Source organism: Haliotis rubra, unplaced genomic scaffold (genome assembly GCF_003918875.1).
Source record: "Haliotis rubra isolate DU_JTF1 unplaced genomic scaffold, ASM391887v1 Scf327, whole genome shotgun sequence".
In the NCBI taxonomy this organism is placed as follows: Eukaryota; Metazoa; Mollusca; class Gastropoda; order Lepetellida; family Haliotidae; genus Haliotis; species Haliotis rubra.
In genome coordinates, this window is record NW_025766999.1 from 367,692 (window position 1) to 393,503 (window position 25,812).

The 25,812-nt window shown below is 45.1% G+C and overlaps 1 protein-coding gene across 1 annotated transcript in view; it reads right to left on the minus strand.

The window, feature by feature from the left end:
• The window catches only part of LOC124283991 (retinal guanylyl cyclase 2-like), a 388,141-nt gene that overhangs the window by 103,216 nt on the left and 259,113 nt on the right, over positions 1-25,812 (minus strand). The window contains exons 11-13 of the mRNA XM_046720035.1: positions 23,704-23,875; positions 3,023-3,163; positions 1,714-1,906 (exon numbers count right to left, since the gene is read on the minus strand). Coding sequence (XP_046575991.1) covers positions 1,714-1,906; positions 3,023-3,163; positions 23,704-23,875 — 506 coding nt within the window. The remainder of the gene's footprint in view (positions 1-1,713; positions 1,907-3,022; positions 3,164-23,703; positions 23,876-25,812) is intronic.

Consider the following 25,812-nt stretch of genomic DNA (forward strand, 5'->3'; position numbering starts at 1 on the left):
TTTAGAGATTGTCATTCAGTGTATTCACAGCTCATCGTCCAGTCCGACATCTTTCCAGGCAAATTGTCTACTTTGTCGGTATTGCAGACTGATGTCAATTCCCCTCTCAAGAATCCTTGTCTGTAGCTTGCGAGTTTGACGGAGCTCATAAGCTTTTGCGGCTAGTTTTCCTCTGTATTTTTTCAGTGCCACGGGAAGGTCAGTGCGATTTGAGACCTTTATTTCTCTCAATACTTTTCCCTTGGCGAATGTAGCATTTAATATGTCCTGCCTGTCAGACATCTTGACAAATTTTACAATAATTGGTTTGGGCATATTAACAGTTCTAGGGTTAGTACTATGACGGGGTAGTCTGTGGATATTAAATAGGTCAATGCACCCAGGATTGCTTATACCGAGATCTTCGAACAATTCGGTGCAGCCCTCCAGAGGGTCACGCGTGTCTGGGATACCATAAACAAGTAAGTTGCACTTACGATGGTACAGTTCTTGTTCCAGGAGCTTATTTTCAAAGTGACACTTCATCTCGGCCATGTCCGACTTCAACTTGTCCCGAAGATTATCGTACGATTCTCGCAGCTCAGCAATATCGTTCTTTAGTCCGCCTATTATGTCAGAAGTTTGTTGTTTAAGCGCCTCGTTGATGAAACACTTAATTTCTCCAGTGTCCGACATTTTTTGTGAGTGTGATGGCTGACTATCTGAGTCACTATTCGGCGACAAAGAGCCCTTGTTTGTTTGTTCCACACTTTCCCCGGTTAAAAACTCACTCAGACCGCCTCGCTGGACGTTGTCGGACTTTTTTTTACCTTTCCCCCTTCGATTTGAAGTCATGTGTATTGATTAAGGAAGATTTAACTGAAGAGCTGAGATCAAGCACGTCTCGCCATTCACGTCAACCGGAAGTTCCCCTTAATTACTACTTTGTTTAAAGAAAATTGAGTTAATTGATGAATGCTGATGTACAAAGGACGCTTTTATGTCTAGGAAGTATATGATTATTGATATATAGGTAGCATATTCATTGTTCACGTCAGTGCCCATGACGAGGGTAAAAGTACCGTTAAATGTTTGTCCCATTAAGAAGGGACATGAGCCTGTGTCATTTAAAGTATTTTCAAATCCAACAGTGTTTTAATAGTGGCATATACTACTATGTTTTATTAATTCATGGCTAAATTTGTCTAAATGGCTAACATCTGAAGGGAAGCTGCAAATAGCAGAGGATGTCCCGGTGGTCTCTGGTATGGGGATCTACCTTCTTTTGTTTGTTATATCCAGCCCGTTTTTATATTGCATTGTCCTGAAAAGTGGTTTGATTTTAAAGTTACATGCTAGTTCGTATATGTATCTGTGATATTCCAGTTGTACTCTACATTGTAGAGGGCTTGTTTAAGTCACAATATTGCTGAAATATTGCTGATACAACTAAAACTCGCTCACTGTAACTTAGCAGAGAGGCATCAGATCCGATCTCCGTTTCAGGTTCATATTGTATGACAAATGCCTGTGTGATTGGTCTGAACTTTGTCAATGCACTTGTGTTTCATACAAGTACAGTTTCCCGACTGCTCTCTGTATATTTTGAAACAATCAAATTGTGTTTTTTTTAAAGATTATAGTGTCATTGGCGTGCGGGAAATAGATATGTGTGTAATAAATAGTAGATTCGTTTAGGTTTGAGATGCAAACTTGTGTGGGCAAAAGTCTTACCTTATAAACATCATAGTTATCTATTGTTGCATCAAACATTGTGTAGAGATCATTAAGTAGATCGACGACTTGCATAGGTGTGCTCATGGCGGAAATAGTGGTAAAACCTACAATGTCACTGAAATAGATAGTTGTTTCTTCAAAAGACTCTGCTTCAACTGGCCGTCCTAATTTTAGGCTTTCTGCTACAGTTCTGAAACAAAGTGTAAAGCCAAGATTATTGGAGGCATTGAGCGTTAGAAGATGGTTAATTGAAATATATATATATATATCCCCACCAATCACGTATTTGACAATTTCTGGTCATAAACATAACTGATACAGACGGCAAACATTGTGTCTTGAAATATATACTTGCATTCGAACAATAACGATGACATGCTCTTTTCACTGAAATTAGTACACAATAATTGGGAACGTCTGGCTGGAAGATCAGAGTGTGTTTTCGATGCCCTAGTGAGTGAGTGAGTAAGTTTAGTTTTATGCCACACTCAGCAATATTCCAGCTGTGTGGCAGCAGTCTGTAAATAATAGAATCTGGACAAGATAATCCAGTGATCAACAGCATGAGCATCGTTCTACACATTTGGGATACAATGATATGTGTCAACCAAGTAAGTGACTACATTGCAAAGTGGAAGGAGAGTATAGAAAGGTTATTAAGTTCTGTTCCGGAAAAGAGTACTACCACCAATTTCAGTTGAAGTCAAACCTGTTGCCATGGAAACGCAAAATATGTTTTTCTCTGCAATCCAAACCTATGTGCCAAGTTTGGTGAAGAAATATTGAACGGTTTTAAAGTTCTGCTCCGTAAAAGAGCACTGCCACCAATTTCAGTCGCAGTCAAACTTGTTGCCATGGAAACGCAAAAATATTTTATTCAGTAATCAGAAACTACCATAAAGCACCAGTTCATCACCAGATCTATCTATCTGCCACGTTTGGTGAAGGAATATTGAACGGTTTTAAAGTTCTGCTCCGGAAAAGAGCACTGCCACCAATTTCAGTCGCAGTCAAACTTGTTGCCATGGAAACGCAAAAAAATATATTATTTAGTAATCAGAAACTACCCCAAGGGACCAGTTCATCATCGCCTGTCTGTGTGAGAAGTTTGGTGAAGGAATATTGAACGGTTTTAAAGTTCTGCTCCGGTAAAGACAAATGTGCACGGACGGATGGAATGCGGAAGATAAAAAAAACTTACATTCACTTCTATTGACGTACCAGTTATGCTTCCAATTCTAATTAGTTATACAAAGATAAGATTCGTAGTTAATGTTGTCAACACTGCCTGAAGTTTGATACTCACGGAGGTAACATCCTGAACAAAAGTTGATCAGTTTTTTTCTTCTCCTCTTCCAACTGGGTTGTTCTCTCTGCAACAATTTCTTCCAAGTCATTGGAGTATTTTTCCAGCATGTGAAACATGGTGTCAACAATATTGGCTTTTCTGAAATGGAGGAGAAACTGGTGATTGAGAGAATACAGGCATAATGTTATGGTTTAAACCAGAAGGCATTCAAACATTAGACTCTGTTCATAGACCATTTGGCGTACCTTATGAAGCGGCCACACAGGTTTGTTGAATAATCAAGTATACAGTTTAGCAATACCAAAGAGAATGCAATGAGTGAGTGAGTTACAATTGTACGTCACACATTGGCAATATTTCAGCCATATCGTGACGAGAATTTGAATATAAATAACAAATATATGAAGAATAAGAAATCTGTCATCGATGGACAGTAGAATCACTAGATTATCACAGGTACCGTATAAGTTGAAACTACATTAGACCATTTAAAAGAATACATTTATAAATAACAACACATAACAAGAGTCAACAGAAAAGGACATATTTAAAGTCAAACTTGATTTTTTAAGACTCAGTCCAAATCGTTTCCATATAAATATAAATGCCTAACTCCTGTGAATAACAAAAGGCACCACTTCAAGATCTGTTTAATATATCTGCCAAGTCTCGTTGAAAGATATTGAAAGGTTTTCGAGTTCTGCTCCGGAAACGAAGCCAACCCATGGTTTTGAGACAAAGTCCGTTTCCATGGAAACTGGGAAAAATGAAAATGCCCAAAATCTGCAAATAGCAAAAGGCACCACTTTAGGATCTGCCTCATATATCTACCAATTTTTGTTGAAATATATTGACCGTTTTTTGAGTTATGCTCCTGAAACAAAATGATTACGAACAGACAGGCAAGGTGTCGACTACATCCCCCCGCATTACATGTCGGGAGGGATAAAAATGAGCAACTGAAGGTAGGTCACAATACTAGGGACCATGGATTTACACCATCCCTTCAGATGCTAGTGACTGGAGACAAAATTAGCCATGAATGAAAATAACACAAATTTAATAATGTGGTAGGTATAAATTTTCTTTTATTATTTTGGGACTTGCGTATCCTCTCTGGAGGACAACTCTTTTGCAATACCCCCTTTAAGGATACAGCTGCTAATAATCTCAGTTTCTAATTTAAACCACCAATGATAAAACTACATCTATAAAACATATGAATAAAACTTTGTCAATCAAATATATTTCTTTAAAAAATTCGATAATAAACAATCAAAATTATTAAAAAGATCCCTGACAGTTTTTACACTCACATATTTATCCCTTGTAATTGAAAAATCATTCTTTCATTACAAGAGATGCAACACGGAGGATCTTCACCTTTCAATAATATTTGCGAGCATACCTGCTGTGGCTAATGCGACATCATCGCATAATGACCTCTTCAAATGGCCTGGCAACCCAAGTAGGTACAACCAATTGTTGGTTTTATTGGATGTAATTTATTGATACCTTCTTGGGTGACCCAGTTCTTTTGCATTAGATCCCAGATGTAAGATCTAATCACGGATCTAATCTGAAATCAGAGCATGGAATAAGAAGTGGTCGAGTGCTGCCTCAGCAGCTGAATCGGCCATTGTGTTACCCGAAATTCCAACATGACTGGGTAACCAAGAGAGGACGATGTAGTACAGACCTTGGTGGTGGACAAAATCTTATACTTTAAGCTTGCTGTTACAGAGCCACAATATATATGATAGAGCAGTAATCAAGTTTCGAGAGGGTGAGTGACCTGTACAAGTGTAGGAGGGTTGCTTGGTCCCCTCCCGACTTTGAAACGACTTTTACCAGGTCGAGTGCCTTCAGATATTTAGCTTTAAGGTATTTTACATGTGGCAGAAAGGTTAAATGTGAGTCGAACATAAGACCCAAAAACTTGGCCTCCATGACAACATTGATAGGAGCGTCGTTTAAATACAGTTCTGGGTCTTAACGCAGTGAATTCGCAGAACTGTATGCAATTATGTACTCACTGATATTGAATGTCGTTTCCGTAAAAGCAGATAATTTAGTACTTTGGAATGCCATAATTAATGAACAACATGCAGTGTCGATCTTTTTCGATCAGGAAAAGCATACGACACTACAAGGAAACATGCATATTATTTCAAACGAATTACATGGTTTTGTATTAACGAGGAGTTTTTAAATGACAGGCAATTTCAAGTCTATTTCTTACTGTACATACATTACTTAAAGTATAAATGCCTGAAGGCACTGGATTCACTCAACCCCGTCTGATCATTACTGGCAGGATCAGGGTGTTCCGCTGTTTGTCTGTCACGTGATGTAGTATTAAATAAATAGTCTTTCAAAGGTTGTAAGTGATTCAGTCGACTGATCCCTTTTGTGGATGATTTTAATATTACTCACCGTGGTAAAAATATGCATACAATAGAGAGGCATATGTCTCAATACAATTCCCAAATGGTCACACGAAAACGGCTTCACATTTTCTCAAACAAAAATTAATTGTGTACATTTATGCCGTAAATATCAACCGCATAAAAGGCCCAGTACTATTTTTAAATGGCAGCTCTATCAAAGATGTCAAGGAGGCCAAATTCTTGGGTCTTATTTTCTGCTCCCAAGTAATGTTTCTGTCGTATATCACATACATTAAGCTAAATGCTTGAAGGCCCCATGATTTATTGAGTTAGGTGGTTTCCAATTCTAAGTGGGGAAAGACCGCCTCCGTGGTGTAGTGGTTAGAGCGTCCGCCCCAGGAGAGCGGAAAGTCACGGGTTCGATCCCCGGTCATACCAAAAGACATTAAAATATGGTCCCTGTCTGGTGCTCGGCATTAATGGGTACATCAAGGACTGGTCGGCTCGGTGTCAGTATTCATGCTTAACTGCAGGGTATTCATGCTTAACTGCGGCATGGTTTCTCAGTGAGCTTGCAGTATAAAACCAGCTTACGTCTGGGCTAGTACAAACAGCCACACATACACACGCTTGCATGTCGTCGGGGATGTTGCCCCGAGTTAACCTCTTATACTGACGCGGTGAAAACGACTCGGTTCTACTGTCGTTGTATTTCTCCGTTTTCACCGGTACAGCTCTCAGTATCGTGGAAGGGTGGCCACCTTGAATGTTGTCAGCTGACCCAGATGAATGCACAGCTCTCAGTACGGTACTAGGTCGGGTAACTTCGTGCCTGTGACGGTAGTTGTTGGTTTTATCTCGTCAGGTGGCATACCGAGTGTCCTCGCCAATGGTCGGCTGAGCCTCAAGGGGTTTATTCAGTTGTTGATTAACACCACTGTTCCGTTTGAGTCGTTCATCTTGAGTTCGGCTCCCAAGGGTTTGAAGACCTCGTCGCTTAGCGAGCACACGCTGCAGTAGCCGTCAGTTATCTGGTTGCGGGCGCCACAGACGAACAGCTTGTTGTTGTTGGCGTTGATGTTAGTCCATCGCGGTAGGTAGGTGATATCTCAGAGTGCGACTTCAAGTTGGCCCGACGTGTTATCGATCGCGTGCATCAGCTGAACGGACTCACAGCTCGTTATTCCTGGAAGTGTTACGTACATGTTAGAGTATATATACCCATTATATAATACTTTAAAATGTACAAGCCAGGAGAATCCTCCACAGAAGTGTTTTACCCTCCGGGAGTGTTTTACCCTAAACTGGATATAGATTTCCCGCACATGAAGATCGTGGTCGCTGCTGGGTTGTATTTCGACGCCCAGTTTATAGATGTATTTGTCAGGTATAGGTTTTCGGTGACTAACGTTAAGATAGTTCACGCTTGGTTCAACAACCCGATGCAGTTCTGGCAGAATCAACTCAACTTCGCCATGTGGTGCGCTACAACGGGGTGTGGTTTGACATTAACCGACACTCGGCGGGGACTGCTGAGTCAGTCTGTGTTCACGTTCCACGTGTACTACCAGGTCAGGCGTATCCTCAAAGAGATCAGCGATCCGATCCCACAGGACAAAGCATGGGACGCAGCAAACAACCAGACGGGCCTATGAACGCGTTTGCAACGAATTCAAGCTAGACCCGAAGATGGATTGGCGTTTGCCGGGCTCGAACCATGGGTTTGGTATCCCCATCGCTCACAATAAGCACATCGCGGAAGCCAGCAAACAGGTGGTGAAAGATTGGGGTTACAAGTCGTATCATCACCTCACAACAAACGAGTGGGATGACCATTACATGGCTTTCGACAACAGCAAGGATTACCGAGTCTGGAGGTTCGAGCAGGGGCCCGCAGACGATTGGAAAATGTTCATGCTGGACAGGTCGAAAGGGTTTACTCGTGCCGGAACCGAACGCTTGAACGACTCGATTCGAACGTACGTGTGGGCGCTGTTGGGTGCGCAGACGCAAACGCGTTCTAGCATCATCGGTAAGGGGACTGCTTACAACGCGCAGAAACAGTTCGTTGTTAATGTCGAGGATGCTATCAATGCTCCAGTTGATCTACCGAGTGCCATCCAACGCTACCAAGACGTGCTGGGATACGCCCGGTCGAAAGTCGACTACGTCTTCGACGTGGGATTGTACATGGCTCCGAGCGATATGCAACTGAGAGTAAAAAAAGTGGTGGGTTACAACAACAAAATAGTCATAGCCACGGCCGACCAGAAGTTGGGTGTCAATGAAGGCATCAACGTGAGTCACATCCCACCTCCCACGGGTGAAACGGGTATAGTCGTACCACCTCCGAAGCCCCGGGTTCAAACCCACACCACCACAGGCCCTGCCACCACACCGGGTGGTTGAAAACAAGGAACACATCGATCATAAAACAGCACTGGTGGTTGGCGGGGTCGCGGTCGGGTTGGGTCTCATTTGGTTAAAAATTCCTTAGCCGCTACGTTCACCAGACCCCCCACGGCGACGATGGCTGCCCAAAGGTTTTGACCGAGCCATGTGACAGTTTTAGCCAGTGTGCTAAGCAGCCACGAGACGATGCTACCCAGGATGCCGGGCAGGGCTTCGCCGGCCTTACCAGCCAGTTTAGCAAGGGCCTCCCCGAGGGATTTCAGGTGTTTTTTTATCCAGTCTCTGACGCCACTAGTGGGTGTTGGTGTGCCACCACTTGGTGTACCCCCACTCAGCGACACGACCAGGGTTGATATGATGAAACCCAATGCAGTCAGAATGCTGGCGATAGTAATCCCTTGCTCTCGGAAGAGGATTCGGATCCTGTTGGCCAACGTGGTGTCTTCATTAAGGACTTGATCGATGGTTTCCCGCACGCGGCTGATCTGGGATCGAAGCTGTTCCCGGTTCGAGGAAGCGGATTCAAACCGAGTCCGTCTATCATCTTGTAAGCCACGCAGCCGTTTTCCGATACGGTGCTTCAAATCCTCGTCGTCCGTTTCGGTGAGTTTTACTTTCTCGAGAGCGATGTGCTTGTCGATTTCGTTCAGTTTCCCCATGTTGTTCACGAGTTCGCCGCGTATACGTTTTAAGGCTTCCTCTAGGCCTCGCAGTTCTGGAACAGTAAATTCTAAACCAGGCAAGGGTTTGTCATGGTACGTGGCCAATATTTTTTCGATACTGTCTGATGTTTCTTTAACATGTTGGGGTATATCACCTTCACCGCTGAGTTCGGTCCTGGCTGCTTGCAGATCTTGGACGACCTTCGGGGTAAGCTTAGACCGTGCGCCACCGTAATCTATGAAGCCTAGTTCATCACGGAGCAGTTGCCCACCATAACGACTGAGTATCGTAGACAAGGCAAGCAATTTTCTCGTGCGCTTATTCACGAGATCGATCCCCGGATGAGCTTTCAATCGCAGCGTGCCCTTCTTGTCGATGGTAAACTTGGAATAGTCTGACAACGGCTCGACGTAGTTTCTATCTGACTTCAATGCGTCGTAGTAGTCGTTGACGGTTGATTTTAAAAGTTCGTTGCTAATGGTGTCGCCCATGAATGAGGTGTCATCGTAATCCCCATCATACGCACCAGTGCCAAAATCATCCATCGGGATGTCCTCATGGCCGCCTTCAGCCATTATTTACATTAAACTTTTATATTTTATCTATATAACAATGTATGGTAGGAAACTAGATCCTTTCCGAAGATCAAGAGAGCCTCTAGGCGTCAGAGCCGTGCGCCAGTCGGTGACCATCACCAATAATCCCAGCAAGATAGACCAGAACCAAACGCTGCTGGTTAGATTCCCCAACCTGGGTGAGAATGACCTCATCGTACCAGGCACGGTTCGACTGACGTTCAACCTCACGTTGACCTCCGACAACGACAAACGCGAGCTAGTGCGGAACGTAGGTCGAGCCATCATCAAGAAAACTACCATCAAGATCAGTGGTAACGAGGTGTTGAGCATCGACGACAGCATCGTGTTTCACTGCTACGGGGACCTCTGGAAAAGCGAGGGAGAATGCGTCAATGACGTGTACCAAGGCATCAGCAAATCGACTCGGCTGCGTGTGGGGTACGGCTTCACGCATGACCAGCTAGACAAGATCTCAGAGGGTGAAAAGGCCATCGCCCAAGCGTACGGGAACAGGTTCTGCGTGCCGCTTGACTTCGAGTTGCTCACGGGGCATGCGCCGTTTTATCAGGCCGCGCAAGGTGATAGGCTTGAATACGAGCTCACGTTTAACGACTACAGCAAAGTAGTGCGTACGCCGAACGGTGATGAGGCCAGTTATGCCATCGACAACATCTCTCTGGAGTTCGAGGGGCGGTGCGGTAGCCTAGTGGTTAAAGCGTTGGCTCGTCACGCCGAAGACCCGGGTTCGATTCCCCACATGGGCACAATGTGTTAAGCCCATTTCTGGTGTCCCCCGCCGTGATATTGCTGGAATATTGCTAAAAGCGGCGTAAAACTAAACTCAGTCAGTCAGTCTCTGGAGTTTGACATGGTCACTAGTCCGGAGCTGGCCAGGCAGGTTCGAAACCAGTACTCGGGGAAGGTGGCCATCCTGTACGATAGGGTCCTGCGGCATAGAGCGGTCGTGCGCGGGATAAGAGTGACACGCTGTGGAACATCAACCTTAATGTGCCGGCGCGATCGATGAAAGGTATCCTGATCGTCCCCGTGGAGGATTACGAACCGTTCCGAAGGGACAGCGAGAAGTTTTTCAACCCCGCAATTGAAAAGGTGGAAGTGACCATCGAGGGCATGCCCAACCAGCTGTTCAGCGCCGGTATGAGGGCACACCAGCAGTGGGATGAGATAACGAAACTACCGACCCGGCACCAACACGTCATCAAGGACCTGGACCTATCAGATCAGTGAATACCTGACCACCAAGTACGCGCTATGGTTGGACATGCGATTCACGGACGATGATTAATTGCACGGCAGCGGTTGCCGCATCGACAACGGCAGCGAGGGGATAACAAACCAGATTGCCAAGAAGGCTCAACCCTCGGGCAAGTTGAAATTATATCTGTACGTGATTATGAACGCGCAACTTAATATAGAGAATGGGAGATTCGTGCAAGCCATCTACTGATGGTGGCAAGCCACTGCCTGCCGGCAAGCCATCTACTAATGGCAGCAAGCCATCTATTGATCTACCCCGCGACCCGCACTGCACCAAAGTGTGCGGGCAGATAGACTGTGGAAAGACCGTTTTCGTGTTGGATATGCTGGAGGGGTACTACCGGGATGTGTTCGACAATATCGTTATCATGTGCCCTACTCTGCAAATGAATAGAACGTATACGGAAAGACCTTGGGTGATGACGGACCCGGACGTACACAGAGTCGACCCAGGGACACGTCTGCAGGACTGGTTGAAGGTTTATCACAACAAATTTAAAGGGGAGTCGACGCTGTTCATACAGCGTCTGGGTGCTAACGCAGAAGTTCAACTCGGTGTTGAAAGACCTCAGGGAGCAGACACGATGGGTGGGCTTATTCCACTGCAAGGACAGGGATTCATTCGAGGAGTGTTTGAGAGAAAGATGTGATGAGCAAACTAGAACGGGAACGTGTGAAGAAACAGCTCGCTGAAACTAAGCATGCTAAGCTCGTGCTCAAGACCGACCAACCCGTGGCCTATAAGGTGTTTTAGCTTAGCAATGTTAAGTAAATGCTAAGCAATGCTAAGCTAAGCAAAGCTAAGCAATGCTAAGCAAATGCTAAGTAATTATGGTTTGTGAAGTGCTAATCGTGTGTAATTTAACCTTCATCTCGATATGTTTCGCCTGCATCGGTTATATCATTAGAGTAAAGAATCGCTTGGTATATTATAGGATGGAGTGCAACGACCTGCTCGAACAACTGTTGGTCCCGCAGGATCAGAGTGATGACAAGCGAGAGAAACTAATGGCGCTGGCTGTCGGCGGCAAGGCCAAACAATACTTTAGGGACTATACCCCTGATAAATTCCAGAAACTGTCCGCCGATGAGGTCGATAAGCTGTACGCGAGATACGAGTCCCGGCTCGGGGGTGAGATGACGAAGACTATAGGCTGGACAATGACGCAGATCTACACCGTTTTGGCATCGTATGTCCTCCCCATTCCCCCGGAACGCCGGCTTTACCTGTGGGAGGACCTCGAGAAGGACCCCTTTATAAAACACGCTTTGAGCGCCGTCAGCTGCCTGCTGTACCACAAATACAGTATGTTCTTAGCCCCGGTGACAGCAGCGATCATCACGGCGAAGCATTGTCAATTTAAGGAGGGGAAAAATAATAGTAATAGTATACAAGATGAATGCTGCCCAAGAAATGAGTCCAACGTTGGGGGAACTCCAACTGGGGGAGACCCCCCAGGAGGAGAATCCACCCCGGGAGGGTTTGGAAGAGAATCCTACAGTCACCAGGAAGAAGAACCCTAAGAGAGTCGCCGCCGGTAGAAAAAGGTGGTCTAACCAACATAAGAGTAACTACACTCCACTCCTGTGGATTGCAGGCGCAACTGCTGCCGCGGCTATCTCATTATTGTTATATAATAAACAACCAACCCGGGAGGGTATCCCTCCCCCACAATTAGAGGTCAACCCACATATCATGTTATAAATATATATTTTTATATCATATACATAATGTCTGAGGGTAAAACGTTCGTCAACGATGCATACCACGCCACCGTGGTCGCCAGTCTAGCTGTAGGGTAAGCTCGGTTGACCAAAATGGTGCTTAAACAACCGACTATCAAGCTAGATTTCAACCTGCAGGATATGGGTATGCTCATAATGAACCTGGGTATGGCGATGGCCACCATGGACATCCTCGTAAAACAAGGGATCATACCGGAAAATATTTTGAAATAAATGTAATTATATATAGGATGGCTACGATTGCCATGATGGTTGGTGGGGCGCCCTGTCATTTTCCGGGAGTAATTTCCTCTTCTCGAAACTACGGGGGTCGAACGCAGCCGAGATAGAAGCAGAACGGAAGCGTCACAATTTGGCCTTTGAGAAATTCCAAGCCGCGCAAGCCGAGTACGCGAAGAAACGGACACAGTGGCTCGATCACGTAACGAACTACTCAGGCGTGAGAACCATGCCGTTAAAACATTTGATAGCGTTGAAGCCGCATCAAGAGAATACTACCTACTAACCAGCAAACAGCTAGAACCACTCCCTCCTAAGCCCACACTCGCTCAGTACTACACACCATCCCAGGGGCAAAAGGACCGGGAATTGATCTTTATCGCGCTGGGTCTAGCAGCGACTGCGTTGGAGTATACCAAAGATGAGACCTGCCCCGTACCGATGTCAGTACATACTTAGGGGGAAGACCGAGACCTGTGGTAGGAAATGTAGGATGGAGGGGTACTGCTGTTTTTATAGAAAATGTTTTGTGAACTACACGTGTCCCGTGTGCGGTATTGGAGTGAAATGTCGCTACCGTTTATGTAAAGCCCACGGGGCAAACGTAGTCAGGCACCAGCTTATCTACGAGAAGAAAAAAGACTACATAAACGAATGTAGACGCCTCCTTAGCATGGAGGTGTAGTGGCCCAATTAGAGACTGTGTACACCTAGGTATAATGATGTTAGTGGAAGTTGAGCCCAGGGAAAGTCGTTGCCTGAGAAGCTGGCAGATGGATATAGGTAGAAGTATAGATATCAGTGTCCTCAGAGCTATTATTGTTGGTAAACTCTATAAGGCACTGGAGGAGGAGGGCTTCGCAGTTTCAATCATGGTGAAAGCAGGGACTTGGAATTACTTTGATGGTGGGAAAGGAGATGTGTATCAACGTGGGGATATAAAGGAGTTCGTTGACACCTCGTTGGAAATAATACAAAACACCCTCGCATGTTCCGGGGAGGGTATAATCGATAAAGTCTATCTAGATATTTACTAAAGGATTTTATGGGCGCCTTATTATTTTTTGAGGGTTGGAGGAGTTACCTCCCTTGCCGGTGGCCCAATTAGAGATTGTATACGCTTTGGTATAACAATGTCTACTACTCGAGAGCTCAAGCAGGTGTAGTGGGTAACTCCCGAATGAGGAAACCAGAGTTGTTGAGATTACTCGGCCTACAAGTCCCTCCAACAGTAAAACAACTAAAACTCCGAGCGAAAGAGCTTGGGATGACGGGTTATTCCCGCCTGGGGAAAGCCGGGTTAGTCGCATTATGACACGACCCCATAGCAAAGACCCCGACTGTGAAACAACTCAAACAGGAAGCCCGCGAGCTGGGGTTAGTAGGTTATTCCCGTATGAGGAAGCCACATCTAGTCGAACTATTACGTCAGAACAAAGCTATTGACCTAGAGTTCATGCGCACTGAGCACGCTGTAGGTAACTATTTGCATGTTGATAGGAACATAGACATCGCCGATATTAAGCCTCTAATCGCTGATAAAGTTAATGAGGAACTAAACGATTTGGGAAGTATAAAGTTTCAAATCACAGTGAAAATGTCGCTTGATAAACAGCAGGGGGGAACCCCCACTGGGGTCATTGAGTACGTCCAGCCTTACTTCTGAGGTAAACAAGAAGTCGTGACTCATACCGAGACTATAGACGAGTCAATCGATATCAGTTTTCAGCAGATACGAGAATACCTAGAACGCTACACGCACATGGGTTCCGGGTGGGTCGTGGATAAAATCGATAATGTCTATCTAGACATAGCTAACTACGTGCCGTTCAGAGGCGGGTCGTACCTAGACTTGCCCCCCTACTACAAGGCAAAACAAGCCATGGTCAACATCAAAAACAAAGGCAACAACTGTCTGAGATTACCTATCAGAGCCGCTAAGTTCCCGGTTCCCATCTCCCAGATCTCCCGAGTTGAAAAACAGAACGACACAGCCATAAACGTATTCGGACATGAAGGTAACAAAACGATCGTGCACAGGATTAGCCCAATGTTGGGGGGACCCCAACTGGGGGGGAACCCCCCTCGCGGTGTGATCAATATATTCATGATCTAGCGAGGTGATAAGTACCACTACGCGTGGATAAAACACTTCAGCAGACTGTTGTACGACCAATCGGCACACCGAGAAAAGAGTCACTTCTGTGAACGGTGCCGGCACGGTTTCACCCGACCCGACCTGCTGGAATCACACCGGGGGGATTGCCAAGGTGAGGGGCAGACGGCCATACGAGTCGACATGCCCAAGGAAGGTGACAATATCCTAAAATTCGCCAACCACAAGAACCAGATGTCCGTGCCTTATGTCATCTACGCCGACGTCGAAGCCTTGGTCAAACCCGTTGATGCTGGGGGTACCCCCAACACACAAAAAACACAGGAGCACGAGGCCTGTGGGTTTGGATACATGGTCGTCAGATGTGATGGGGAAACGAAAGCTCCCGTAGTGTATAGGGGTCCCGACGCGGCTGAAAAGTTTCTAAAGTGTTTGCAGGAGGTAGAGAAAACTATTAGGAATGCACTATACACAGTCGCTCCCATGCGTATGACTCAAGCCGACCGGCTAGCTCACGGCTGCAGCACTCACTGTCATGTGTGTGATAAACCGTTGAACGGTGATTCGGTGAGAGATCACTGTCATGTCACCGGTAAGTATAGAGGCTCGGCTCACAATGCGTGCAACCTCAAGCTTAGAATCACCCCCAAGACAATAAACATCCCCGTGGTCTTCCACAACTTGAGAGGGTACGACTCTCACTTGATCGACGCTGTTCATACTGGACGACTGCAGTGCTAATCGAGAGATAACAAAAAAGAGAGACATGCTATCGTACCTGGCCTTCTCCGGCTGGCACACAAAGCACAGCGTCTGGGTGCTAACGCAGAAGTTCAACTCGGTGTTGAAAGACCTCAGGGAGCAGACACGATGGGTGGGCTTATTCCACTGCAAGGACAGGGATTCGTTCGAGGAGTGTTTGAGAGAAAGATGTGATGAGCAAACTAGAACGGGAACGTGTGAAGAAACAGCTCGCTGAAACTAAGCATGCTTAGCTCGTGCTCAAGACCGACCAACCCGTGGCCTATAAGGTGTTTTAGCTTAGCAATGTTAAGTAAATGCTAAGCAATGCTAAGCTAAGCAAAGCTAAGCAATGCTAAGCAAATGCTAAGTAATTATGGTTTGTGAAGTGCTAATCGTGTGTAATTTAACCTTCATCTCGATATGTTTCGCCTGCATCGGTTATTATATCATTAGAGTAAAGAATCGCTTGGTATATTATAGGATGGAGTGCAACGACCTGCTCGAACAACTGTTGGTCCCGCAGGATCAGAGTGATGACAAGCGAGAGAAACTAATGGCGCTGGCTGTCGGCGGCAAGGCCAAACAATACTTTAGGGACTATACCCCTGATAAATTCCAGAAACTGTCCGCCGATAAGGTCGATAAGCTGTACGCGAGATACGAGTCCCGGCTCGGGGGTGAGATGACGAAGACTATAGGCTGGACAATGACGCAGATCTACACCGTTTTGGCATCGTATGTCCTCCCCATTCCCCCGGAACGCCGGCTTTACCTGTGGGAGGACCTCGAGAAGGACCCCTTTATAAAACACGCTTTGAGCGCCGTCAGCTGCCTGCTGTACCACAAATACAGTATGTTCTTAGCCCCGGTGACAGCAGCGATCATCACGGCGAAGCATTGTCAATTTAAGGAGGGGAAAAATAATAGTAATAGTATACAAGATGAATGCTGCCCAAGAAATGAGTCCAACGTTGGGGGAACTCCAACTGGGGGAGACCCCCCAGGAGGAGAATCCACCCCGGGAGGGTTTGGAAGAGAATCCTACAGTCACCAGGAAGAAGAACCCTAAGAGAGTCGCCGCCGGTAGAAAAAGGTGGTCTAACCAACATAAGAGTAACTACACTCCACTCCTGTGGATTGCAGGCGCAACTGCTGCCGCGGCTATCTCATTATTGTTATATAATAAACAACCAACCCGGGAGGGTATCCCTTCCCCACAATTAGAGGTCAACCCACATATCATGTTATAAATATATATTTTTACATCATATACATAATGTCTGAGGGTAAAACGTTCGTCAACGATGCATACCACGCCACCGTGGTCGCCAGTCTAGCTGTAGGGTAAGCTCGGTTGACCAAAATGGTGCTTAAACAACTGACTATCAAGCTAGATTTCAACCTGCAGGATATGGGTATGCTCATAATGAACCTGGGTATGGCGATGGCCACCATGGACATCCTCGTAAAACAAGGGATCATACCGGAAAATATTTTGAAATAAATGTAATTATATATAGGATGGCTACGATTGCCATGATGGTTGGTGGGGCGCCCTGTCATTTTCCGGGAGTAATTTCCTCTTCTCGAAACTACGGGGTCGAACGCAGCCGAGATAGAAGCAGAACGGAAGCGTCACAATTTGGCCTTTAAGAAATTCCAAGCCGCGCAAGCCGAGTACGCGAAGAAACGGACACAGTGGCTCAATCACGCTAACGAACTACTCAGGCGTGAGAACCATGCCGTTAAAACATTCGATAGCGTTGAAGCCGCATCAAGAGAATACTACCTACTAACCAGCAAACAGCTAGAACCACTCCCTCCTAAGCCCACACTCGCTCAGTACTACACACCATCCCAGGGGCAAAAGGACCGAATTGATCTTTATCGCGCTGGGTCTAGCAGCGACTGCGTTGGAGTATACCAAAGATGAGACCTGCCCCGTACCGATGTCAGTACATACTTAGGGGGAAGACCGAGACCTGTGGTAGGAAATGTAGGATGGAGGGGTACTGCTGTTTTTATAGAAAATGTTTTGTGAACTACACGTGTTCCGTGTGCGGTATTGGAGTGAAATGTCGCTACCGTTTATGTAAAGCCCACGGGGCAAACGTAGTCAGGCACCAGCTTATCTGAGAGAAGAAAAAGACTACATAAACGAATGTAGACGCCTCCTTAGCATGGAGGTGTAGTGGCCCAATTAGAGACTGTGTACACCTAGGTATAATGATGTTAGTGGAAGTTGAGCCCAGGGAAAGTCGTTGCCTGAGAAGCTGGCAGATGGATATAGGTAGAAGTATAGATATCAGTGTCCTCAGACCTATTATTGTTGGTAAACTCTATAAGGCACTGGAGGAGGAGGGCTTCGCAGTTTCAATCATGGTGAAAGCAGGGACTTGGAATTACTTTGATGGTGGGAAAGGAGATGTGTATCAACGTGGGGATATAAAGGAGTTCGTTGACACCTCGTTGGAAATAATACAAAACACCCTCGCATGTTCCGGGGAGGGTATAATCGATAAAGTCTATCTAGATATTTACTAAAGGATTTTATGGGCGCCTTATTATTTTTTGAGGGTTGGAGGAGTTACCTCCCTTGCCGGTGGCCCAATTAGAGATTGTATACGCTTTGGTATAACAATGTCTACTACTCGAGAGCTCAAGCAGATTGCGAGAGAACGAGGTGTAGTGGGTAACTCCCGAATGAGGAAACCTAAAACTCCGAGCGAAAGAGCTTGGGATGACGGGTTATTCCCGCCTGGGGAAAGCCGGGTTAGTCGCATTATGACACGACCCCATAGCAAAGACCCCGACTGTGAAACAACTCAAACAGGAAGCCCGCGAGCTGGGGTTAGTAGGTTATTCCCGTATGAGGAAGCCACATCTAGTCGAACTATTACGTCAGAACAAAGCTATTGACCTAGAGTTCATGCGCACTGAGCACGCTGTAGGTAACTATTTGCATGTTGATAGGAACATAGACATCGCCGATATTAAGCCTCTAATCGCTGATAAAGTTAATGAGGAACTAAACGATTTGGGAAGTATAAAGTTTCAAATCACAGTGAAAATGTCGCTTGATAAACAGCAGGGGGGAACCCCCACTGGGGTCATTGAGTACGTCCAGCCTTACTTCTGAGGTAAACAAGAAGTCGTGACTCATACCGAGACTATAGACGAGTCAATCGATATCAGTTTTCAGCAGATACGAGAATACCTAGAACGCTACACGCACATGGGTTCCGGGTGGGTCGTGGATAAAATCGATAATGTCTATCTAGACATAGCTAACTACGTGCCGTTCAGAGGCGGGTCGTACCTAGACTTGCCCCCCTACTACAAGGCAAAACAAGCCATGGTCAACATCAAAAACAAAGGCAACAACTGTCTGAGATTACCTATCAGAGCCGCTAAGTTCCCGGTTCCCATCTCCCAGATCTCCCGAGTTGAAAAACAGAACGACACAGCCATAAACGTATTCGGACATGAAGGTAACAAAACGATCGTGCACAGGATTAGCCCAATGTTGGGGGGACCCCAACTGGGGGGGAACCCCCCTCGCGGTGTGATCAATATATTCATGATCCAGCGAGGTGATAAGTACCACTACGCGTGGATAAAACACTTCAGCAGACTGTTGTACGACCAATCGGCACACCGAGAAAAGAGTCACTTCTGCGAACGGTGCCGGCACGGTTTCACCCGACCCGACCTGCTGGAATCACACCGGGGGTTGCCAAGGTGAGGGGCAGACGGCCATACGAGTCGACATGCCCAAGGAAGGTGACAATATCCTAAAATTCGCCAACCACAAGAACCTGATGTCTGTGCCTTATGTCATCTACGCCGACGTCGAAGCCTTGGTCAAACCCGTTGATGCTGGGGGTACCCCCAACACACAAAAAACACAGGAGCACGAGGCCTGTGGGTTTGGATACATGGTCGTCAGATGTGATGGGGAAACGAAAGCTCCCGTAGTGTATAGGGGTCCCGACGCGGCTGAAAAGTTTCTAAAGTGTTTGCAGGAGGTAGAGAAAACTATTAGGAATGCACTATACACAGTCGCTCCCATGCGTATGACTCAAGCCGACCGGCTAGCTCATGGCTGCAGTACTCACTGTCATGTGTGTGATAAACCGTTGAACGGTGATTCGGTGAGAGATCACTGTCATGTCACCGGTAAGTATAGAGGCTCCGCTCACAATGCGTGCAACCTCAAGCTTAGAATCACCCCCAAGACAATAAACATCCCCGTGGTCTTCCACAACTTGAGAGGGTACGACTCTCACTTGATCATGCAGGCCATCGCGAAAGTCGACGGCAACCTGACGTGCATTCCCAACAACATTGAGAGATACATCTCCTTCAGCTTGAATGGCCTGAGGTTCATCGACTCGGTTCAGTTCCTCCTGTCGTCACTCGACAGTCTGGTCAAGGCCAACGATACCTTCCCCATCACCGACCGATACACCGACACCGAGACTCGACCCCTGCTGATGAGGAAGGGTGTGTACCCCTACGAGTACATGGATGGCTGGGCCAAGTTCGCCGAGACCTGACTGCCTCCCATCAACCGATTTTACAGCAACCTGACCGACTCGACAATCACCCAAGACGATTACTCGCACGCGATTAACGTATGGAATAAACTGGGCTGTAAGAATCTGGGTGACTACCACGACCTGTACTTGAGAAGAGGCGTACTCCTGCTAGCCGACGTGTTCGAGACGTTTAGGAGGACATGTTTTAAGCAGTATCAACTCAACCCCGCATGGTACTACACCAGCCCAGGTCTATCTTGGGATGCCTTGCTGAAGAAGAGTTAAGCTGGAATTGCTCACCGATTATGACATGCACCTGTTCATTGAGAAAGGCTTGCGAGGTGGGATCTCCATGGCTACCAAATGCTACGCGAAAGCCAATAATCAATACGTGAAGGGCTACGACAATGGTGAGATCCGAAAGGCGAAGGGTGTTAATAAGTACGTGGTGAAACAACACATCAAACACGCCAGATTCAAGGAAGCCCTGTTCAAGACCCGCACCTTCAGGCATTAAATGAACACGCTTAGAAGCGACGGGCACAGGATATACCGACTGACTATAAACAAGACGTCCCTGTCACCGATGGACACGAAGTGTTAGATAGCCATCGACGGTATCAACACATACGCGTACGGGCATGAGAAAATTGAACCAAGAACATAGGTGTATATATAAATACGATACCCTGTCGGGATGTCACGGAACCAGAGAAAGTTTGAGGCTATTTACTACAGCCCGCGTGGGTACTGGAAAGGAGCTAGCGCCGTACATAAGCTGGCTAAAATGGCGCGAGTACCCCCGGACGAGGCCAAAGCGTGGCTTGAAAAACAAGCCCTGTGGCAGATCTATTTACCGGCACCATGCTACGTGCCTCGAAGAAGGTTTCGGTATTACCGCACCGAAAAGCGTTCACCAGGCCGATCTCCTGTTCCTACCCCACGACAAGAGGTACAAGTATGCCTTAACCGTAGTGGACGTGGCCAGTCGCTACAAGGAAGCCTAACCCTTGACCGCGAAAGACTCAGCCCAGGTAGCCCGCGGATTCGAACGCATGTACAAACGCAGTCCGCTTACGTGGCCAACAAAGCTGCAAGTTGACCCCGGGCGGGAGTTCATGGGTGCCGTGTCACAACTGCTAGACAAACATGATACCAAAGTCAGGTGTGGCGCGGCCGGAGCCCATCGCAGCCAAGCCATAGTTGAGAGATTCAATCGGACTTTGGCCGAGCGCTTATTTGGGCACCAGTATGCGAGAGAGATGGCCAACCCCGGGAAACGATCGACTGAATGGGTAGCGCGGCTACCTCAGGTGGTGTCGGCCATCAACCACGAAACCACCCGTCTCACCGGCAAGAAACCAGCCGACGCTATCAAACTAAAATCAATAGTGGCTGAGTCGGCTGCACCATCGCGTGGGAAGGAGAAACAGATACCCGATAGGGCCCCCGTGAGGTACCTCTACCAGCCGGGGAAACATGAAGGGGACACTCGGAAACGAGCCACCGATCCGATATTGTCAGTCAAAACTTACAACATAGATAAAGTGGACATCAAAGCCGACAAGTCGAACTTGTAGTACTTGGGGGATGGGCCAGGGAGAGGTTTCGTTAGAGAGGAATTATTAGTCATACCGTACGGCACAATGTTACCCCCCAAGCAAAATATTTAACACTTACCAAGTAATCACAATAGTATCCTGTAACCAACTGTTTCCTGTCAACACGACATGTCACATGATCAGGAAAGTGCTAGTTCGCGGCCATAGTGGCACTATTGTGTCATGTGGGGCCGGGAAGTTAAAAGTAGTCTATACAATGGGGGCAAGATCTAAGGGCCTGACAAAAGCTTTATTTGTGAAATAAAGCTTTACAGCGACCTTTCTTGAAAGTGATCTCGTACCCCCAGTATATCTACTACTGGTATTGATCTAGAAAATATATCATCATCATCATCATACTAATATTTGTAAAGCGCCAATATCCAGCTTAGAAGCTCAAAGTCGAGCAACATTAAAGTCATCCCTATATCTCCCGACTTCATTCTTCTCATCCTTGGCAATCGGTGAGGCTACAAGTTGACCTAATGTTACCCACATTTAAGAAGTCAGAAACAATCGAACTACATCATGAACAAGAATTTAGTAAGTTAAGAAATAAATATAATACCCATAAATCTTTATTTACAGATGACACTTTTAATCGAAATCGTTGAATTATACAATGATCTTGCAACTGACCAATACGACATCGTCTTCCATTGGTTACCCGGCCATGTTGCAATTTCTGATAACACAATGGCCGATTTTGATGCTAAGGCAGCACTCAGCAAATCTGTGACACCACTTATTCCAAACTCAACCGTAATTAGATTTTATATCCGTGTTCTGATGCAAAACAAGTGGGACAACAAAGTGGGTGTAAATATATTACATGAAATTAAACCAATTATCGGTTACACCTACTTGGGTTGTCAGTCAAGATTTGAAGAGGTCATCATGCGACGATGTATTGGCCACTGTAGATAAACACATCAATATGTATTAAAAGGTGAAGATGATCAGTATTGCATCCCTTTTGATATACAGAATCATGGCGAAGCATGTCTTGCTTGACTGTATTGATTTTTCCCTCACAAGGGATACTTAATTCATTCTAAAAACAGTGAAGGACCTTTTTAGTAATGTTAATTATCGTTTCATAATTGATATTTTAAACGAAATTATTTTTATTAACATATTTTGTAAATAGATGTGGGTCTTTTTAATATAACAAATTGTAGACTGAAATTAGAAACATATTTTTAGTGGCTGTATCCTTCAGTTGTTGGTGATCTAAAGCCCGATTTTATGCGAAATGTCCCAGTCAGGTTTGGTTCTGACCTTAATTTCAAGGGCACAAGGGGACCTTGACGTTTTACCCTTGTCAGCGAGATATCCCAAGAACCATTCACTGGATGTTCTTCATATTCGTCACCAAGCTTCATCTAGGGGAGGCGCAGAGCCCAGTCGATTTAGGTGACTTTCACGTAATTTTAAAGGTACATCGACACTTGGAAGGATTTCGGCATGTTAACCTGCATGTTAAGCTTGTCAGCGAGATACCTCAAGAACCATTCACTGCATTTTCTTCATGGACTTTCAACGCACAGACTCTGTTGTAACCCGTGAAGATCTGGCTTAGAATTATATTCAGTAACCCATGTTTGTCGTAAGAGGCTACTAGCGGGGTCGGGTGGACAGGCTCGCTGACTTAGTTGACACATGTCGCCGTATCCCAACTGCGCAGATCGATGTTCATGCTGTTGATCACTGGATTGTCTAGTCCAGACTCGATTATTTACAGACTGCCACCATATAGCTGGAGTATTGCTGAGTGCGGCGTAAAACAAAACCCACTCACTCACTCAGTCTACCCGGACGAAATTTGACTCGTCTTAGTGATTTATGAGGTAGGGTGAGTTTTTGATTTGGTTGAGAAGTGAGTTTCTTGAACACATATGAAATGAGGACTATTAGTTTTAGTTTAGTTTAGGTTTAAGTTCATGGCTGGAATAATGCTGAGTGCGGCGTTAAACAACAATCAATAAATCAATCAATACTGTCCTTTGCTGATAGGTTTTATTATGAAACTTGTGTGTAACTCGTAATCACGTAAAACAACATTAACGGTGAGGGGACAGTAGGTTTAAACCGATTGAGTATTGTACCATCTGGATTACAGCGTTGAATATATAAATCAATTACTCGCCGATTTATTGCACGCGAGTTCCAAAACTTTCAGACTACTTTTAAAAGTATTAACTTGTTTTGTTAATGAAAGGATGACTGAGCGCTGCATGAGACGTCATATCGTTGAAATATTTACGAGTTATATCATCTCAACGAATAGAAAATTTAGTTTACTGAGCCAAACAATGTGATGTAAAGAAACATTTAATCTTAACGCTGAACCATCTTCCAGCTGAAAACTATCAATATCAGTTACTTACTTTCCTCCTGTTATTTTCTTGAACTGGTCATATACGTCCTCTATGGTAGGTCTCATTTCTGGCATTTCAGACCAGGCCTGTTTCATTATTTGGATATACTGTGGTGGAACAGCTTGTGGAGAAACGGATGGGCGGATGAGTGGTGGTGGCTTCTTTACTTTCGCTATTATGGCTACAAAGATAAAATCATAACATCATTGTGAAAGCATTTCTAAAATAAATATTGTTCTAAGCAATTTAAATCAAAATGTACCAGTCGCCGACAGTTGACGTTGATTATACTTTACATGAACTGATTTGTATCTACATCGCAAATTAAGTTGTAAACATCACAACTGGCCATAGCTCGTTTTGTGGTTAGAATTTCACTTAGTCGCTCATTTTGTTAATAGATATTTTAAGGACACCCAAGTAGGTATCAATACATTACAAGAAAAAAACCCTATATTGGTTATGCCTACTTGGGTTGTCAGTCCAGATTTGAGGAGGCCATTATACGACGTTGTGGTATTGGCCATTCAAGATATACACAGTATTTGCTTAAATATGAGGATCCTCCATTTTGCATCCTTTGTGAGGAAATACATTAGTATTTGCTTAAAGGCGAGGATAATCCATTTTGCATCCCTTGTGAAGAAACACATGAGTACTTGCTTAAAGGTGAAAATCCTGCATTTTGCATCCCTCGTAATGAAAGAATCACGGCATGTCCTGCTTGACTTTATTGGCTTTTCCTTCACAAGGGATAAATATATCAGTGTTAAAAGTGTTAAGGATCTTTGTGAGAATGTTAATTATCATTTAATTATCGAATCTTTAAAACAAATAGAATTGATTGATACATTTTGGTTCTTATGTTTTGTAGATAGACATGTTTTACAATTTTCAAAGAAATTATTGAGAAAATATTTGTTTCCAAATACCGATAATATAATTTTAAAATAGGTGTTACATTGTGCAGTAAGGTACTCAATATCAACGGCAACTCTTGTAGGCCTAAGAATGAATCTTACTACATCAATAGTTATCTCCCTTGGTGTAGCAGACAGCTTCCTTTGCTGACATGGCAGAATTGACAGCAGAAGTGAAAAGAAAACTGGTTCTAGATGATTTTACTAATGCAAAAATGTTAGCTGGTAGACATGACATTCCTCAGTTCAGTCAGGAGTTGGGATTGAGCAGAAGACAGGGGCTGGGAGGCCAAGGAAGTTCAGTACTACGGATCGCCGATGACTTGGTCAGATCGTGAGTTGGAGAACATTGAAAAGTGTTGAGAATATCAGAAATGAGATCATTAATAGCAGTGTATGAAATAAGGCCCGTACGACTGCCCGAGACGGGCTAGATTCCTGCCGGATGGCCTAATTTTACAGCTAGCCAGCCCGATGGACGGGTGCAATTTTTTTTATTTCAATAACATGCCCACTGGCACTGACTGGTTAAATCTCTTCTGGGCTGGTAAGTTTTTGAAGTTACCAGCCCAGATGTCTGACTGGCTTTTCGGCTTATTTCATACACTGTTAATAGAGGAAGTCCTCAGGTGTGCAATGAAACTCTTAGACACGAATTACAAAGACTTATCTGAGTGAAAAAGCGCGAAATTCCCTTACCATTGATGAAAGATGCACAAAAAGAAAGTTGTTTGAACTGGTGTAGGGCTCACAAAATCAAGATTGGGATATTGTTTTCTTTTCTGATGAAAGTTCTGTCTGGCTTTTTCTGAACTGCGTGAAAATTAGGACAAAACTTCACAATTTGCCCAAAACTTCACATGTAGGGTGGGGTATCATCACGTGGAGTGACGCCGTTAGTAGATAATAATTAAGAAGTATCCCACCATCTGCACCATCTGTGACGTCACATCACCGATTTATAAGAAATGGAATTATTGGATAAATTGTGAACACAATGTTTTTGTAAATGGATAAATGTTATTTTATAAATGGTAGTATAAATTAGCAACTGCGATTGTTAGTGGCTGTATCCTCAAAGGGGGTTAAAGTATCGTAAAATTATTGTCCTCCTGAGTGGGTACGTAAGTCTCAAAAACTTTCAAAGTAAATTTCGCTCAACCATACTTTTTAATCGTAGAGTTTTTGTTATTTTAAA